This window comes from Prunus mume, linkage group LG4, assembly GCF_029339155.1.
Source record: "Prunus mume cultivar Tortuosa linkage group LG4, ASM2933915v1, whole genome shotgun sequence".
Taxonomy (NCBI): domain Eukaryota; kingdom Viridiplantae; phylum Streptophyta; class Magnoliopsida; order Rosales; family Rosaceae; genus Prunus; species Prunus mume.
Window position 1 is genome coordinate 15,681,852 of NC_142701.1, and position 18,183 is coordinate 15,700,034.

At 36.5% G+C, this 18,183-nt stretch overlaps 3 protein-coding genes and 1 pseudogene across 3 annotated transcripts; 2 read left to right on the forward strand and 2 right to left on the reverse strand.

Annotated features, from left to right (window-relative positions):
* Positions 1 to 197: 197 nt before the first annotated feature.
* Positions 198 to 2,340, forward strand: LOC103327337 (pentatricopeptide repeat-containing protein At5g66520 pseudogene; annotated as a pseudogene).
* Positions 2,341 to 6,152: 3,812 nt separating this feature from the next.
* LOC148918005 (uncharacterized) lies at positions 6,153 to 7,060 on the reverse strand. The gene has a single exon (XM_089051324.1). The coding sequence runs from the start codon at positions 6,933 to 6,935 to the stop codon at positions 6,357 to 6,359; it is 579 nt and encodes a 192-aa protein (XP_088907450.1). The 5' UTR covers positions 6,936 to 7,060; the 3' UTR covers positions 6,153 to 6,356.
* An 863-nt stretch (positions 7,061 to 7,923) lies between these two features.
* On the forward strand, positions 7,924 to 10,954 carry LOC103327338 (GRIP/coiled-coil protein). The gene is made up of 2 exons (XM_008229647.3): positions 7,924 to 8,175; positions 10,721 to 10,954. The coding sequence occupies exons 1-2, from the start codon at positions 7,939 to 7,941 to the stop codon at positions 10,787 to 10,789; spliced, it is 306 nt and encodes a 101-aa protein (XP_008227869.1). The 5' UTR covers positions 7,924 to 7,938; the 3' UTR covers positions 10,790 to 10,954.
* Positions 10,955 to 11,167: 213 nt separating this feature from the next.
* On the reverse strand, positions 11,168 to 13,174 carry LOC103327339 (NC domain-containing protein-like protein). Its single transcript, XM_008229648.3, has 2 exons — positions 12,814 to 13,174; positions 11,168 to 12,027 (listed from the first exon to the last, which is right to left on the reverse strand). Exons 1-2 carry the CDS (start codon positions 12,905 to 12,907, stop codon positions 11,357 to 11,359), a joined length of 765 nt encoding a protein of 254 aa, XP_008227870.1. The 5' UTR covers positions 12,908 to 13,174; the 3' UTR covers positions 11,168 to 11,356.
* Positions 13,175 to 18,183: the final 5,009 nt, after the last annotated feature.

Here is an 18,183-nt window from a genome sequence, read left to right on the forward strand (position 1 = left end):
TTTAATATATTTTAAGAGTACAGCCGAACGGCTCGTTAACGAGTATAGCCGTGCGGCTATACGATTTAAATAATAATAATAATGAGGAGTATAGCCGCCTGGCTATACGGTTAAAATATTTGAACATAGCCGTTGGGCTGTACTATTTAAAATTCAAAAGGGTATCATTTTTAGGAATTTTTGCATTGTGCTATGCCTTGGAACATCATGGGCCGATTTTGGAAGGAAAAGCTCTCCATCTATATTCATATTAGATTTCACAAGCTTTAGAGGGATTACTTGTAAACACCATGTTCTGCAAAAGCATTGCAAGCTTAGCTTTATATTATGAGAAGAATGGTGAAGCTTACTGGGTTATGTTTTGAATTTTTATCATGGCATTTGTTTTGTTGTATCATTCCACTTCCCCTTAAGTACACATATTATGGGGTTGGGGTCATTTTTCAAAACAAACTCAGTCAAGTAATCAGATTGGCTCCAAACTCCAAACTCTAAAATAATATATGAAATCAAGTAAGAGAGCTCTATCAATCTTGGATCAGTGTCTCACCATGGCGCATATCAAGCAAATTCAAAGCCACCTCACAGTTTCAGGTACCCTTTTCGATCCTTATGCAGCTGCCAAGATCATTACCTTCTGTACTGTATCCAACTCCGGTGATTTACGACATGCGTTTCAACTCTTTCGTCATATGCCTTACCGAACCACCTACATTTGGAACGTCGTGATCAGAGCTTTAGCTGAGAACAATGAGTCCATGAGAGCCGTATCTCTATACAGTGATATGATTCAAAGTGGCTTCTTGCCCAACAACTACACTTTCTCCTTTCTTCTTAGAGCTTGCGCTGACCTCTCTTATCTCTCTTTCGGTTTGGTGCTCCATTGCCATGCCATTAGGCTTGGTTGGGAATCTCACGATTTTGTGCAGAACGGGTTGATCCATTTGTATGTGACTTGTGATTTCATAAACCCAGCTCGTAAATTGTTTGACATGAGCGTATATAGAGATGTTGTCACCTGGACTGCATTGATTAATGGGTATGTCAAGTCTGGCCAAGTTGTCATTGCACGGGAGCTGTTTGATCAAATGCCTCAAAAGAATGCGGTTTCTTGGAGCGCTATGATTAATGGGTATGTGCAAGTTGGGTTGTTTAGGGAGGCCTTGGAGCTTTTTGTCGATATGCAGGCATCTGGGTTTTTGCCTAACCACGCCGGGATTGTTGGTTCACTCACTGCTTGTGCTTTTCTTGGTGCACTGGATCAGGGAAGATGGATACATGCATATGTCAACAGGAAGAGGATGCAATTAGATAGAGTGTTGGGCACTGCTCTCGTTGACATGTACACAAAGTGTGGTTGTATTGAAACTGCTCGTGCTGTATTTAATGAGATGCCGAGTAGGGATGTCTTTGCTTTTACTTCTTTGATTTCGGGGCTTGCCAATAACGGCGATAGTGCAGGTGCCATTTCGCTGTTTGCGAGAATGCAGGATGAAGGAATTGCACCTAATGAAGTTACATTTATATGTGTGTTGAGTGCTTGCAGCCGAATGGGCTTGGTGGATGAGGGATTGCGTATATTTGGAAGTATGACTAGTACTTTCAGGATACAGCCAGGCATCCAGCACTATGGTTGTTTGGTAGATTTACTAGGGAGAGCTGGGATGCTAGAAGAGGCAAAGAAGGTTGTTAGAGAGATGCCCATGGAACCAGACTCTTACGTCTTGGGTGCATTGCTCAATGCTTGTAGAGTTCATGGAGATGTTGAGTTGGGTAAAGAAATGGTTGAGCGCTTGTCCGGGAAAAGTTTAGACCACAGTGGTGTGCATGTTCTTCTTTCAAACATCTATGCCTCTGCCAACCAGTGGGATGATGTCACAGTGCTAAGGAAGGGAATGGAGGAAAAAAAAGTGAGAAAGGTGCCGGGTTGTAGCTTAGTTGAAGTTGACGGCGAGGTTTTTGAGTTTGTTGCTGGAGATAGGTCGCATGTGCTCATGGACGAAATCATGTTGGCGTCGCTTGTAATTGACAAGCATCTAAAGTCACGTTGCTTTGACAGGGATGATGACAAAATAACTGAGTAACTCAAGTTTTTGCAACTCAAATGACATCGGCCAAGCATCACAACAGTGTTGAACTGTTTGTATCACTCTTCTGGGATCGACTTCTTTCTAGAGGTAAACACCTTTTTACATTCGATTAAGATTTGACACACTCAACAGAAAGGCCTCTTCATGACATTAACCACACATATGTATGACAAACTCGTAGTTGAACATTAAAATATATGTAACCTAGTAGGAGTCAATGGTGAGGTTTTTGAGTTTGTTGTTGGAGATAGGTCACGTGCTCAGGTACAATATTTTGTTGGCGTCGCTCGCAATTGACAAGCATCTAAAGTCTCATTTGTTTGACAGGGATGATTACAAAGTAATTTAATAACTCAAGTTTTAGCAACTCAAAAATCACTCTTCTAACACATATCCAACAGAAAGGCCTATGCATGGCATTAAACACATGGAGGTTTGAACAATGCAAGTGATAACTCAAGTGGTTAAGAGCATTTACCTCTACATTATCTAAACTCGTAGTTGAACAATAACAGACAACAGTAATATGCTCAGAAAGGCAGGAGTGTCTGCAATATTTTTATTTTTTCTTGATGTGTCTCCAAAACATATGCTTCTTGTCCTTGTTTTCTTTGATCTGATATGCTGCTTTTCCTTGGATCCTGGAACTTACCCGCCAATCCCTGGAATCCTGCAAAGTAGAAACGCGTAAGATTGAAAACATATACACTGTCAAATCAAGTTTATATTTCATTCATTATTATGTTGGCAACAAATTAAATCAAAAGGCTTGCAATTCATGTTTCTTTTATTTTTTTTATTTTGGGGTTGAAGCACAATAATCAACGATATAGTCAATTGGGATCTTCCAGCATCCAAATTGGCAATTCTCGCAAATGCATCTTTAGAAAGATTGATGGTTCCACACCCCGTTGAACCACAATAATCAACAATTACAACTACCACAGATTTATTAGTGCAAGGAGTTTGTATTCCTCTATTGTTTATAGGCCTCGTACACCTGACCTCGAAATGATTAGTTAATTAATTATTTGAATTATTTTTAAAATCCAAATATCATATAATGTTTTGAGTTTGTCCTGTACATTCGCATAGAACATTCATATAATCATTCTTGTATAGCCGCATAGATAAACACACAAATTTTGCTAGAAATGAAAGCCCTAGTGCTAGGACTTTGATTTAGAAAGTTGTATCCTCATAGAGCAAACGCCATATTTAATTTCATTATTCCATTTGTTGTTTAAAAAATAATTACTAATTAAAGTAATTAAAAAAGGCTAACATATTACTTAATTGCATATACTAAATTAAAGAAGTAGGCCAAAAAACAAAACTAAAGAAACTAATTTTATATTTTTTTCATTTTTTCATTTTAAAAAAAAACCTATCTCGACGAAATTTCCCATATTAAATTTTCATTTTAAAAACTATAGCCGCACGGCTAGAATATTTATATATCTACAAAAAAGGATGCCCCCATGGTCTAGGTGTCACATGTCAAACGAGTAATGCAAGGCGGCTATACTATTTTTGAAAAAAAAAAATTAGGAAAAAGAGTATAGCCGACCGGCTATACTATAAAAATTTCTAACAAAATCTAGTATAGCCGGAAAAATGCCCGCATTCTGCTTCAATCAGGAAACCGCTGTCTTCATATCGATAGCACGCAGAAGCCAGAAACAATACCCATTACATCAAATCTTAATGCCACTTAAGAGATAATAGGCAATATCATTTTATTTTATTGGAAATTAACCTTTAAGCAATTTTTGCTTTAAGTTTAATCCATACGACTTCATTGTTTAAGTGAAACAATGTCTTTACTTGAATCCAAAAGCAAAACATAACGTTGTCATTAGTTCGAATTGATAGATTGAATTGCCTCTATAAGGACCGAAAAGAACAAGCTTAACAGTTCCATAACGGTTGAAAGATTAAATTGCATATCTCATGTCTAGGTCTTCCATATCTTAGATCTGAAACTCTTTGTCAAATTGCATGCTCATCTCTCCTCTCTCTCGCTCTCCCTACATTTTTTTTCTCGTTCAAGGCTTGCTCTTGATTGTCCACGGCTGGAATCGAAATCTAAGCCTTGGTTCTCTGAGTTGGATTCAAATCTATGGTTGTGGTTTGTCATCACTCCAATCTCACCCACATTTTCCCTTTGCAATCTTGGCAACCAAACCATCGGCAAGTTCAAGACAGTTGAGCTTCACAAGTCAAGTCACGAGCAAGTTCAGATCTTGGTTGCTCTTGTTGTATTGTTGCTAAATATTGAAATCTCCAAATATGTGTTAATAATACGAGTGATCAGTATAAAAGTAGATCATATCTGGAGTGTTTAGTGGAATGGAAAGTTGGTTAGAAAATATGAGAACGTGATGATCCAAAAGGAAAAGAAAAGTTATGTAATTTTGACAATTATTTCTGTCCATTTCTCCGAAACTTTTTCTTTATTACTATAACACTGTAATTTTGTAACAATGTCTAATTAATTGATTTTTTGTTTGGAATCCCTAACTACAGTTCTTGCTTTGCAACTTTACATCCAAACATGTAGATTTGAAATCTATGAATTTCAAATGCATAGGTTCATAGATTTGAAATCTAAATACACATTCAAATCCTAGGGATCCAAACGAGGCAGATTTACAACTGGAAAGGCCTAGTTTTGAGAGTTAATCTAACCTCCTCTTGTTTCCCTCTTCCCTTCTATTGAAGAATTTACCACGCAGTGCGCACTCTTCAGCTACATGAAGGCTTCATCATATCTGGATTCTTTATCTACCAAATACAATATAACACTAAATCCAGTGCACAGCAACACTATTTCGCGCGATTATAATCTACCGTCACAACGGCCATAACTTGACCTCTGAAATTCATAACCCATCTCTTATGACTTCTGAAATATTCTCGTGTAAAACTTTCACATCCAACCCATAACAAAGTCTTTTTATCTTAACCCCTCGAAACCTTATTGTTCCTCAATGACTTGCCACCAAGGAATTATCACAATCCAACCTTTTTTTAAGACTCTAATTTGCTCCGAAATTAATGGTTCTTGTGACCTCTAAACACCCCTAGCAAGCGTTCCTAGCTAGTTATGAACCAGCACCTTTCATGGTTAAACAGCCCTTAAATCCCATGATTCCCAAGATCACTAAAAATATTCTCACTAAACATAACTGGTTTGAGATATTCATGCTATCATCCATGCAACTTCAGAATGTGCTTCTCTTTCCCACTTAAAAACAAGAAAGCCTATTATTTAAAATTTAACATATTAATCATACAACTGCCCACTTACAATAACTGAGAAAACAATGCTATCCAAGATACAGCCAAAGAATGGTACATACATTAGTATCATTCAATATATATCATGTTCACACAAATAAGTATAAATATTCTCAAATAAAACGCCATATTTTTGTTTTTACTCCTGTAGAGTATGCACTGCCAACTATCAGTATACATGGTAAAATGCTAGCACACAGGATTAATTGATGAAATCAACAATTCACAGTATTATGATAACATAACCTCTACAATTTGAATTATGCTATCTGGCTCATCACCAAATTTTCCCAATCATCCTATTAACAACCTCCAAATAGCCAAGCCTTCTATAAAGCATATCTTTCAAAAAAATTCATCTTTCCATAGGAAACCGAGACAAATAAAGAAAACAGCAAACATAACTCTATAAAGTAAGAAAATTTACAGTTAACCGTACCAAAAACAAAGATTAAAATGATTGCCTTCTCCCTACCTGATGTGCAAAATCTCCAAGTATAATGAGGTAAACCACAAATACCATCAAAATCAGTCATGCAGTCATGAATACAACAGGGAGACAATCTTTCACCTTCCCAACAATAAATGGGTGAGAAACAGTTAACAAAAGACCCTAGAACAAGTGAAGTAGTAAGGATATAAAATCAATGTAGGTACACACATATGCATATGTGTATGCTAAATTGAACCCATTGATCAGCATCAACATAATGTAAAAAAATTACAGAAATATATAATAGAGTAAAACAACAGCCCAAATGTATCATATTCAGATAATATATATAGAGAAAGGGCAAGAGCCAATATTTTAGACATAAAATGATAAATACATACCACAGCGTCCGATATAAACTTATTTTATCACGAATCCACAACAGTCACAACGTGCCCATCATCCAAAGGCAACATTTTTTTAAATTATAAACTATTTATGGAATTACCAATTTGCCATAATCGTCATATTCACACCGCGGCGGCTTCCTTGACTGGGGACGGTGGTGTTGGCACGGAGTCCGCGGCCACCTCCGGAATCTTTACATAACCTATCTTCTTAGGGCTGGCGTCATAGAAATCGTCATCGAAGGAAGACGCAGAGCCATTGTCGTAGCGACTGAAGAAGACGGACCAAGCCAAGTACATGGTAGCGGCGGTGAGAGCGCCGCAGCCGACGCCGAAGAGCAGAGAAACGACGATGCTCAGGATGTCCCTGGTGCGATCGCGGAGAGAGTTGAGGTCGTAGGACGAGGAGGAGGCCGACGTCGTTCCGATCAAGGGAAAGAGCGACGCCGCCTGAGTTCGCTTATCGTCTTCTTCGTGGGGTTGGATGACAAGGTCGTCGTAGCGGACGGGGCGGAGTCGGCTGATCTCGGTGACGACGGTGACGAAGCCGGAGGAGGAAGAGGAGGATGGGAGGCGGCGGAGGGAGAAGGAGTATGAGGAAATGAAGAGGGTCTTGCAGGGCCTTGTTGCGGTGGCTGAGATTGCGAAGATCGAGAGGGTTAGGAGGGCGATGAGGAGGGGTCGTTGACTCGTTGACGCCATGGATTACAATGTAGGAACAAGGAGAACCGTGAGCCTCTCTTTCTTTCTTTCTCTCTCTCTCTCTCTCTCTCTGTCTTCCCGTCTTCCGTGTTTCAATTTAGGGATTTCGTGTATTTTGTCGATCACGAGAATACGAGTCACACAAATCCCTATTTGTTTGCCATTCCAAGTCCAAATATTTACATCATTATTTTGTCCTATTATATTTTTTCCATCAAGGGAAGTAAAATGACTAGTATTGTATATTTTTTCCAAAATGAAAACAATATTATTATTATTATCATAAATTAATGGTAATCAATTCAGTGGCTTGCGTGCCATTGTGGTTTCCGGTTGTAAGGTTTTTAGTTTTCCTATAAATAAAAAAAGAATAATAAAATTAGAGCAACATTATTTGTACTCCCGAAAGGCTTCAATGCACTCTTGTATAAAAATTCAAAATATCGATAATATATTTTCACTTCATAAGATTGCGTGTTATATATGTAGTGTCAAAAACACTTTCCATAAAGCTTGAAAAACTTTTAGTTTGTGGGTGCATTATAGGCCAATTGCATTGTGCAATGTGCTTTATAAAAGGTGGTGAGCAAAAATAATTTTATTTGGTGAAATAAAGGTGTTGTCGTTACCAATCACGTCGGCTCAATAAATCACTTTTTTTTTTTAAGACAACAACCTAATTTTCATACAAGTTATTCTTCATGCTATCAAGTTCTTAATAGAATTTTGCAAGGATAAAAAAAGAGATAATAGGAGGAAAGGAAAAAATTATGAAACCAAAATCACGGTCCGTTTAGAAATGACCTAAACTGACAAAAGTTTGAGTAGTAAAATTGACATTTTATCAATGTGTGTAGATCAAGAAATCTCATTTACCATTTCACAATTTAGCTAAAATTACAAATTGACCATTATTTTTTATCTTTTTGTTCAGAATCTGACTTTTCTGTTTTATTTTTTTATTTTTTATTTCTCTAAAATAAAACGAAACCCGTGAAAATCAATGCCATCTTCGAGCTGTCGGACCCGAACCCCTTTACTACCAACTACCAAGGTAAACGAAGGCAGAAGAGACAGAGGAGGAGCAAGAGAGATGGGGAAGCGAGTCGGGAGCAGGAACTCGAACGAGTCCGCATTGACTCGGTGGGTTCAGTCGGTCTTTGGGTTCGTCAAATTCGCCGAGTTTGAAATCCTGTTTGTTCTTTTCTTCGTGATCGCGTTCCTCGTTTTCAAAGATCTCGTAAGTTCTCTTTCTCTTCTTATAATCCATGCTTTTAGGTTTCCCAATTCGCGTTCCTCTTGAAATTGATTCTGTTCATATTGCTAATCACCTCATGCGATATGTGAATCTTACACAACGATTGAAATATACAGATTCTTGCAATTTGGTAACTTTTTTTTATTGAACTTGCCAAATAAAACTTTTTGGGTATGTGATGAAATTAAATGAAACTTTTTGAGGTTTTTTAGACGAGTTATTCTGACTCAGAGTTATGGATGAACATTAGAAAAGCTTAAATCAGAAACCTTGGTTCCTATTAAGGTTTGGTAGTGTTCAAAGTTTGTTTCTTTACCTAAATGGCCATTCATATGGTAATTTCAACAGTCCTTACACCCCTAATTTGATCTTTCAACCTCGGAACTCTTCTTTAAGGGGATTGCAATTGTAGCCTGCTCTAGAAGTTAGTTAAGAAATGGAGCCTTTTCTAGCTAGGCTAGCGTAGCAAGCCCCATCAAATGGAGTGTAGCTGAAATGGAGGTTTGACATGAGTAAGGAAGGAATCTAGGCATATGCATTTCTAGGAAGCTAAAAAGTTAAATGCAAGTGCATATAAAGAACAAAATTCCCTGGCCATCTCAAGGAAACCTATACCCAGTACAACTAAGCCAAAATCTGATGTGATCACAGACATTGCATTTATGAAAACGTAAACAAAAACCCAGCAAAGAAACAATGAAAATCCACCATTCCTAGGAACAAATTCTGAATACATCACACTTTAATCCCTATAAATTTCACACTGTAGCAGAAATCTTACAAAATGTATTTTAGTTCCAAGGAAATGTTATACCAATTCTGCTGCATTAATTTATAACCAAAACAGGATGCATTTGAGGCCAAAACCTCCAAAAAAAAAAAACCTATTGCATAGATAATCATGAAAAATGAAAGCCCAAATGAGGAGACAGAGAAGCCTCCAATACTGGCCCTACCACTGGTTGCCCAACCTTTTTCAAGCCCTTTTCCTCATCTTCTTTACAACAAAACTCATTCCACACCATCCATGCAAAAATTAAAAATTGACCAAATTAACCTTTCCGTGATTTGTGATTTCCAAACTCTTTGGTGTGTCTACGTAGTACCCAAGAAATGACAGTCTGATTCACAAGGGGTGTGTGTATGAAGAAGCTTGCTGTGTTGTTGAAGAGTAAAGGGTAAAGCTACGGAAAGAGACCCAGATAGTCTTCTATGCTTTATTCTTGTATGAAAATGCCCTTTTGAATTTTCAGAGTTTACATTGCATTGTGTAAAATCTATTTTGGAGAGTAGTTAACCAAACCCTTTAAGTTTAAATGAATTTTAATAAAATTATTGATCTTGGGAGATCTTTGTAGTCGGAAGAGAAAAAAAAAAAAAAAGCGCTTACGTTGGGATGAAAAATGAGTGTGGCCATAAAGTATATAGTTGGTTGCCAAAATGAGTGACAGATTGATTGATAACTAGAAAAGAAAATCAGAAATAGGGTAGAGAGAAATTTAGGCTGGTATATTTGTTTCTGAATATTTTCTTGGCGATGCTTTTCTATTTATATCTAGGTTAGTGTCTGTGAAAAATCAAAGTTCCTCTCTCTGAATTAATAACCACCTGATCCCTAGCTCCTGTCTGCTGAGTTCTTTTTGGCTGGTTTTGTCTGCTGAAATAAGAACGCCACATTTTGGAATGAAACAATTAATAGAAATTCAATACATCACCAAATCCTTTGTTGTGTCATTAATAGGTAAATTTATCTGATTCCTTTATGAGTGGATAGTTTTTTCTTGCTAATTCTAAGATTGTTTACACTAACGACCTTTTCTGGCACTTTAAATTCACTGCTAAACTTTATTAACAAACAAAAAATATTTTGAGAACCTGATTGGATCATTGGATGGAAGGTAATTTTGCTTATTTTCACCCAATGCTTGATAATTAAGCTACTATAGAAATTTATTGAAATTGATGCTTATTGGATTACCAGCTTGTATTAATTAGAGACCAGAACAAAAATTGGTATGAGAAACCCTTGAAAAAGTAAAGGGTAAAAACAACCAGCAAATGCACCAGGTGAAAATGAAACAACTATTTGATCTTCTGAACCTTCACTTACATACCAACGAGGTTATATGATTTGTGATATAAAGAAGGGCCACTTTAAGGATCCTCTTTGCTGTTTCAACCTGCTTTTAGTATCTTTTGTTTTCTTTTGGCGAACAATCTGATTTTAAGTATCTTGATGTTGTGAGTTATAGATGTTTCTAAACCTTCCAAGATGGAAGCTTAATGCAGCACACGACAGTGACTTTGTTCATGTTCTTCCCTTTTTTATTCATTCCATCTCAATTGAAATGGTTTAATTTTTGAATTTTTCTATTTTTAACCCCACACTTTTCTTTGTTCACCCCAATACTTAATCCTTAAGCTCTTAAGTTTTATTATTGTGTAAAAAGACCCAAAAAAATATATATAGAAAAACTCTTGACTTTTTTGTGACCAGCATCTTAACATTTGAATGTGTAAACTGCAGACATCGAGGCCGGAATACAGTCAGATTCTCGTCAAAAAGCCAGGTGGAGGTGGTTTTTGGCCGTACTAGCTGGAAATCTCATTGTTGGATTGACATTTGGTATTTTGGATGTTGATTATGGACTTTTTTGTGACACAACAGGATTTCTTCCCATCCGTGTATTTGTTGTAATTATATGATTAAACAACAGCTATAGATATTGAACAAATGTCTATGGTGCTTGTTTCTACATAAGCCGAGAAGCAAGGGGAGAACTTAAAGAGCAAGGCCTCCTTGAACTCCTGAAAATTGTAGTATTGGTCTTTCTTGACCGGCCTGCTCATGATGGTCTTAATGCCACGGTGGAGGAAAAATGCAGTAAATGAACAAAGTACATCAAGTGCATAAGACTTACAACTTACAATTGCCTTGTAAAATAAACCAACCAACAAATGAACAAATTATCCATGGTTATAAAACGGAGATCATATTTTTTCTGGAAAAAAAAAATGTTCAAAAGAAGAGCAGGCACATTGATCATGGCAACGTCCGCCTTAGTACAAGCAATCATAAAATGTTCATGGAAACACTCCATGCATGATACAACAATCAACAGAAACCCCTTCAAGCCATACAACTTCGGTTTATGCACACAAATTAATCTGTCTTGACCACTTCAGTTGCAAACTCTGCCTCATCTAGGCCAAGCGGAGCAGTAAGTCTCTCCACTGGAATTTTTATAACATCACGACGTATTCCGATATCAGAAACCAATCGGCTAACACAATACATGCCGCAACCAACAGCACCCAGACCAGTAAAACTAGTAGTCAAAAATCGAAGTGGTGAAGAAATAACAGCACTTGCAGCTGCTAAAAAGGAAGCAGCCTGTCCACTCCTGCCCACACTAATGCTAGTGTACACGAGCAAACCTGTTTTGCAATATATTGCAAAGTCTTCACAGTTGTTTTTGAAAATGTCATAACTACCAAAACCATTCTGGAGAAGATAAAAAGCACGATGAAGGACATCTTGTCGTGGGTCAGACGCGGCAAGCGTACAGGTACCCCCTCTAGCTTTGGCAATAAAGAAAGCAGCATTGACACCATATTCAAAGAGGTAGAGATCACCGCCAGATAGAAAACAATCTATGCAAGAAGACATGACACCATCAAGACTTGATTGATCACCGCATTTTGGGCAGGGATTGTCCGGGGAATGGGATGGGGAGGAGCTGAAAATGATGCGGTCTAACACAGTTCCTGTGCCAATTTCCTGGCCAGCTCCCCGAGTGAAGTGGATAACCTTTCCCTCACCGACATATATCCCTGATATCACATAGCAGATAAATTATCAGCAATGCCATGGTGACCTAAATGCAGCATTTAAATGTCAAAACCACAAAGGTTCTCCTCATAGACAATTAAGGAAAACAGGTGAAAACTACAAAGAAGAAAAACTAAATTATAATGGATGCCAAGGGAAAGAAACTGTGCTAAACTGTTTCCACCCATAAAAATTACAGACGCAGAGGTAAAGAACTAAGATTTCAACACTCCTTTTGTACCTGCTTCAAACAAAACTTATTAACTTCAACAAACAACCTCTTCAGAGATAATCGATTCATCTAGGTCATTCCTATCAATCCAAACAATAGGTTCATACTCCAACCCCAGGATTATTCTTGTGGAGGGGGAGGAGGTGGTGAATATCATATTATGAATCTATTTAAAATCAAACCACACATTTTGGGAACAAATTTAGGGGCATAACAATTTGCAATTCGACATATTTTCCATGCCCTGAGTGAGACAATGGCTAAAATACAAACAGATAGCCATTGTCACCTACAGTCACTGTGACATTTCTTTGGTTCAATTCGTACGAAAAAGATCAATAAATCAATGCTCATATGCTATTGTATGTCTATTGGCAATGGTCTAATCTTACTGTTGTACTCAAGATTCATTTCCACAAGACCGAACAACAAAGATATATACAAAATTGAAAATGCATCCAAAACAACGACATCAGAAAATCACGAACATGAAATACATAATAATAATGAAAAATAAAAATAAAATAAAAAATCAAGGGGACAAGGAGAAGAGAACCGTGATGGGCATAGAGGTAGGCGCGCCTCCAGGAATAAATATGATCTCCAGGTCTGAGTTGATCCCTCTGGATCTTGTTTGAGAGCACCCCCATTCCTTCTCCACCGGCTGCTTCTGCTGCTTTCGCTTGAAATTCTCTCAACTTATAAAAACTGAAATTGAATCAGAGAAGAAACTGAAAATGAATGGGGGCAAGGGAGGCAGGCAATCGCTTCCTTCGCCTGTAAGTCTCCCTGCACAATTTTTCCGTAATTTAATTCCGACGCTTTCCCTTCGATAGAGACATCCACTCTGGGGGGTAGGGTAAGCACAATAACCGAATAAACCATTCAAACAAATTCGAGTAATTTTAAAAAAGTCCGTTACATAGGGCTTTGTGTGTCATTTTGAAGGTTGTCTAGAAATTTTTATGCCACGGACCCTCAAAAGAATATACTTTTGGCTTATTTACTGTTTCACTTTTTAGAACTCAAGCTCGCTCTCACTTAATCACTCTAAAACAGTAAATAAGCAAATACTTTTAGACTGAACTTAACTTTGTAGTGAATATATTTCCTTGTATGAAACATATTATACAAAGTCCCTATTTATACTGATACAGGAAATCTATTTAAGGTAAGAAATAATATATACATGAATACAATCCGGTTTATAGCAAGAAAAACTAATTGCTATAAGGAGATTGTGAAGTTAATTTCCATGTGTGCTAGGAAAGGAAAGCGACACGTTTGGCTAGCAAATTGTCAAAAAAATTATTGGTGGCAAATATACAATCCTAATATTTCATAGTGTATTTGTGCAATTTTCTTTTAAATGGTTGCGAAATATTATAACTTATATATAATATAAATAGAAGAAAAAAAAAATCAAAGCAAAGCCACCATATTATCATTGTCAATCGAACCACAACAAGAGTTTTAATTGTTTATAGCCAAAATTTAGTCCTTAATTTCATAAATGTTGACTTTTAGAATAAATTTAAAATATAGCCAAAAAAAAAACTTACTAGAATAGACTTAGATGCCCTCAAAATTAAACCCAATAACACCTGAACGCCAAAATCATTTAAGATCCTTTACATCGCGGACGGAGTTATGCGTATGGTTATGGTACATCATTGGGTCGGGGCAACATTGATCTTAAATTTTTAGGCTCAAGTGGGACTAGAATTCGGCCAATTGGGCTTAGTGGCTTTTTTCAAGACGGACGAAGATTTCAAAATATCGGGCCAAGCACGCCTATGTGGCTAAACCCTTCGGGCTTTTTACCCTCAACTAGTTGGCTACTATACTTTCGGATTTTTTCACTTCGGTTTTTAAGTAAGAGTCTCTATTTCCACCCACTGTCTATTTCTTCACCCACCTTATCTTCCTACCCACCATAAAAATTTGAAAAACCACAATCATATCTTTGCACCTACCATTATTCCTAAATATCATTCCGTTCACATAACACTTTTAAACCTAACTTAACACTATTGATTGAGTCCGAAAAAATTTAAAGCAGCCACCGCACACTCCATCAAACCTTAACAAGAACCACCCATACCTTCCACCTCAGGCCAAGCCTCCCCTCCTCCGTCCTCCTCCTCATGTCTCTTTCACCATTATTTCAGTTGTTTTGAACAACACCTTCAAACCCCAATCTAACATTCTTCTCCTCTCTCCATTTCAATCAACCCACGAATAAACAAACCCACGAGAAATATTACATCAATTGGCCTAGATCTGAGACGACACTTCGACTGCATTGCCTGCCAAAGTCGCTCATCCTAGTCTTCATCAATATCAGCAACTTTATGGCCCTTTATTCCTCCAAGTTTCCAATTTGAGAGAGATAGAACATTCCAATCGTTATTCTTTCCTTCTTAACTATTTCCTAGACGTGCCCAGTTTGAGGTTATAGGGATTCAACCCTTCCGAAACCAAAATAATTTTTTTTTAAATGCAAAAAGTTGTCATAAAAGCGACACTGGGATTTTTTCAATCAATGTCATAAGCGCAGCAAAGTCTAACATTTAATAGAAGCTGCAATTGTATGAGGATCTATGGCCCACCCAGACAACAATAAACAAAGAGTAAAATAAATTTATTTTCGCTAATTTAGATTTATGAAAAAAGAAAAATAGAGAGGAGGGCAACTGGGAATCTTACAAGAGCAACTCATTTGGTTTAGGTGGCAATTGATGATGTGGCTGGAGGTGAGGTGGGGAGGGGAGGTTGGTTTGGTTGTCACGTGGTTGGGTGGGTAGTCTGAGGGTTGTTTGCTGGGATCTTTTATTTCTTTATTCTAATTTTCTGTTTTTATTTTTACTTTTATTTTCTTGACTTAACAGTGTTAACTTAGAGTTAATTAAGTCCTTAAAAGTCATTTTACAATAGGGTAAATTTGTTTTTAAAATTTTGAAGATAAGGTGGGTGGGAAAATATGAAAATGGGGTGGGAATAACAACACCCTAAAGTAATATATTGTTTTGTTTTATTATAGCTAAATTAGGATTAGGGGTTGTTTCTGTCATTTATGAAAAGGTTTTGGCTTTTCATATTGGAATTAGGGGTGGGCATCTTAAACCGAAATACCAAACCGTATCCTAACGCACGTCATACCGATTTCATACCGTTTCATTTAGTATGTGGAGATATTCGATGCCTGCAAATAGAGTATGGTATGGTAGCGGTATCAAGATTTTGGTACCGATCAATACCGTACCGTACCGAATAGTATAACTTTATGTTTTTGTCATTTATGTTTGGATTATGTTTGTATTTTTGTAAGCCATGAGGCATAATTTTAACTATTTTGGTTTGTAAGTCATAAGGCATGAGTTTTAACCATTTGGGTTTGATGAATTTGTTGATGGATAAATATTGATTTGGTTGATTTGGATATTGAATATGTTGATTAGGATTTGGATATTGAATATATTGAATCTTTGAATTTGTAACTTAGGCATCACTTATTTTGGTGTTGAATATTGAATTGGTTCATTTTTTAGTTGTCATTTTGAGCATCAATACCGATTTGGCTCTATACGCACCCGGTGAAGCTGCGGTGGTGGCGGCTGCGAGTTTTGGGGGTAGACGCCGTGCGTGTTTGTGAGCATGAAAAGTGACATAAGCCCTAAGCCGACGGAGAAGGAGATGATGGAGTATTGTAGGGGGAGGCTGCTGCACTACATGGTGCCCAAAACGGTGGTGTTTAAGGAGGAGCTGCCCAAGACGTCGATTGGGAAGATTCAGAAGTTTGTGCTCAGAGAGATGGCCAAAAGTAGAGGAAAAAAAACTTGCAATTTGTGACCAAAAATAAAAATCGCAATTTCACCTGAGATGATATAAATAGATTATAGAAATGAGGAGTGACATGCCAGCCAACCCAGGGGCGGCCTTCTTTATATTATATGTATAATATTTGTAAGAATCGTATATATACTATAGCGTGCTAAATAACTGTACAAAAGTTGGCATTCCAGCATGTTTCCACTTAACAGATGCGCCCAAGTTCGATTCTTATTGAAGTTAGCTATTTGCTTTTTTTGGCATTATAACAAGAAGCTGTACATAATTATTTATAAATAAAAACAGAAACACTTTTAAAAAAAAGGGAACATCGGAGCAAACCACCAGGAGTATATATCCTTCTTGAAAAACTCAATTATGAACATTTGATTAATAATTTCTCTTTTAAAATTCGAGAAGATCAATTTTCAGACATTAGTATTGTACTGGTGTTTTTTTTTTTTTTGACGAAAAAGCTCTCGTAATAGTTTGAATTCTTTAAATAAAGACAGCAAATACAATGTGATTGATTTTTGGATAGTTAGGTATGTTTTTGTTTTTGCTTTTGTGTTTAATGCGATATAATCTAATTTGTTTAATGACATTAGTGTGCAACTACTCTTTAATTTGTGATTGCCAATTTTTTTTTTTCTATTAAACACAGATTGCCTATTGGAGGCAACAAGAGACCTTCACTACAAAAAAGAAGTCTTTTTATGACGCAAATTTAATGACGCCTCGAAAATACACGTCCTTAAATGTGATAAACTATTACGTGTTTTTAAAATGTGTCATTGAAGTGAGTTTATGACACCGTTATCACGACATTTGCTTGACGTGTCATTAAAATCATTTTCAATGATGTGAGATGTGTACCATTGATTTGAGTACATTTAGATGGCGCCTATCATACGTCGTTAACATTGTGAATTTAACGACGTCTTCTACATGTCATGAAGTACTTATACCACATTTCATTGAGCACTTCTCTGTCTCTATGATTCTTATTCGTCATTGTCAAGTAAACATTTTATGTATGATTATCTTGGTAGTGACCTATTGTTTCTTCGTTTAGCATTTTGAACTATTTGAGAATTTTAACTATGTTTATATGAAGACGCTGATACTTCCTTACAAGCATGTGACATATCAATAATAGGCTTCAATTTGGGTGATTCTGTTATTAAAATCTTTATATAAAAAATAAATTGATTCAATGGCTTAAATTTCTAAGGCAAAGGAAGATTGATTCTTGCTTTGTAACAATTAGCAGGGAGTTTAACAATCATTGTTTTTTAGGATTTCTAGTTTGTGAACACCAAATGAAGCTCACCTCTCAATGAGTTGTTGAAATTGCAGAGTGAATTCCACTACATTCAACAACAAAATAAAGGAGGTGGGCACGAAGATCCAAGGTGCTACAGAATTGAAAGAACAAGGAATGTTCCTGTTAAATGTTTCTGTTTCACTTGCTACTAGGAAGGGAATCACTTGGACTTGACTTTGTCTTGGAGCAATGAATGCTGCCACTGGATCTTCTGCTGAATAAATCTGTATATTAAAAACTCAGTATATCCTAACTTACTTTAGGAAGACAAATCCAATTTAATTGGTGGTTTATAAAGATTACCAATTTTTGGGTGATCATAGCTGTTCAAGCCAATCTTTTATATATAAAAATAGTCATTGTTGCACTTAATATTAAACACAAGCTTGCTTAAATGTTGCTTAATTTCTAGACCTTTAATTTCTGATCCTTTTAATGTGTGATTGTAATTATTTGAGTATTTACATCCACTTTTGGTATGAAGCCTCATATCCTTTCAAACTATCATGGAGATATGCAATTTTTTTGGATGTTTACTTTGTTTTGAAGACAGATGCCAGTATCAAAAATTCAAGGATTGCAGAACTTTGTGAAAGGATTACAGTTAAAGAAAATTTTAATGTACTAGAATCATTTTGAATAATAGAAATATAATTTAGAGTACTTTGCCTTTGTGTCTTCATTTTTGCTTTTATATATTAATTTCTTTTTGCATAATTAAAATGTAAGATATATATATATTAAGAATTTTTATTTTAAAAAAATTAA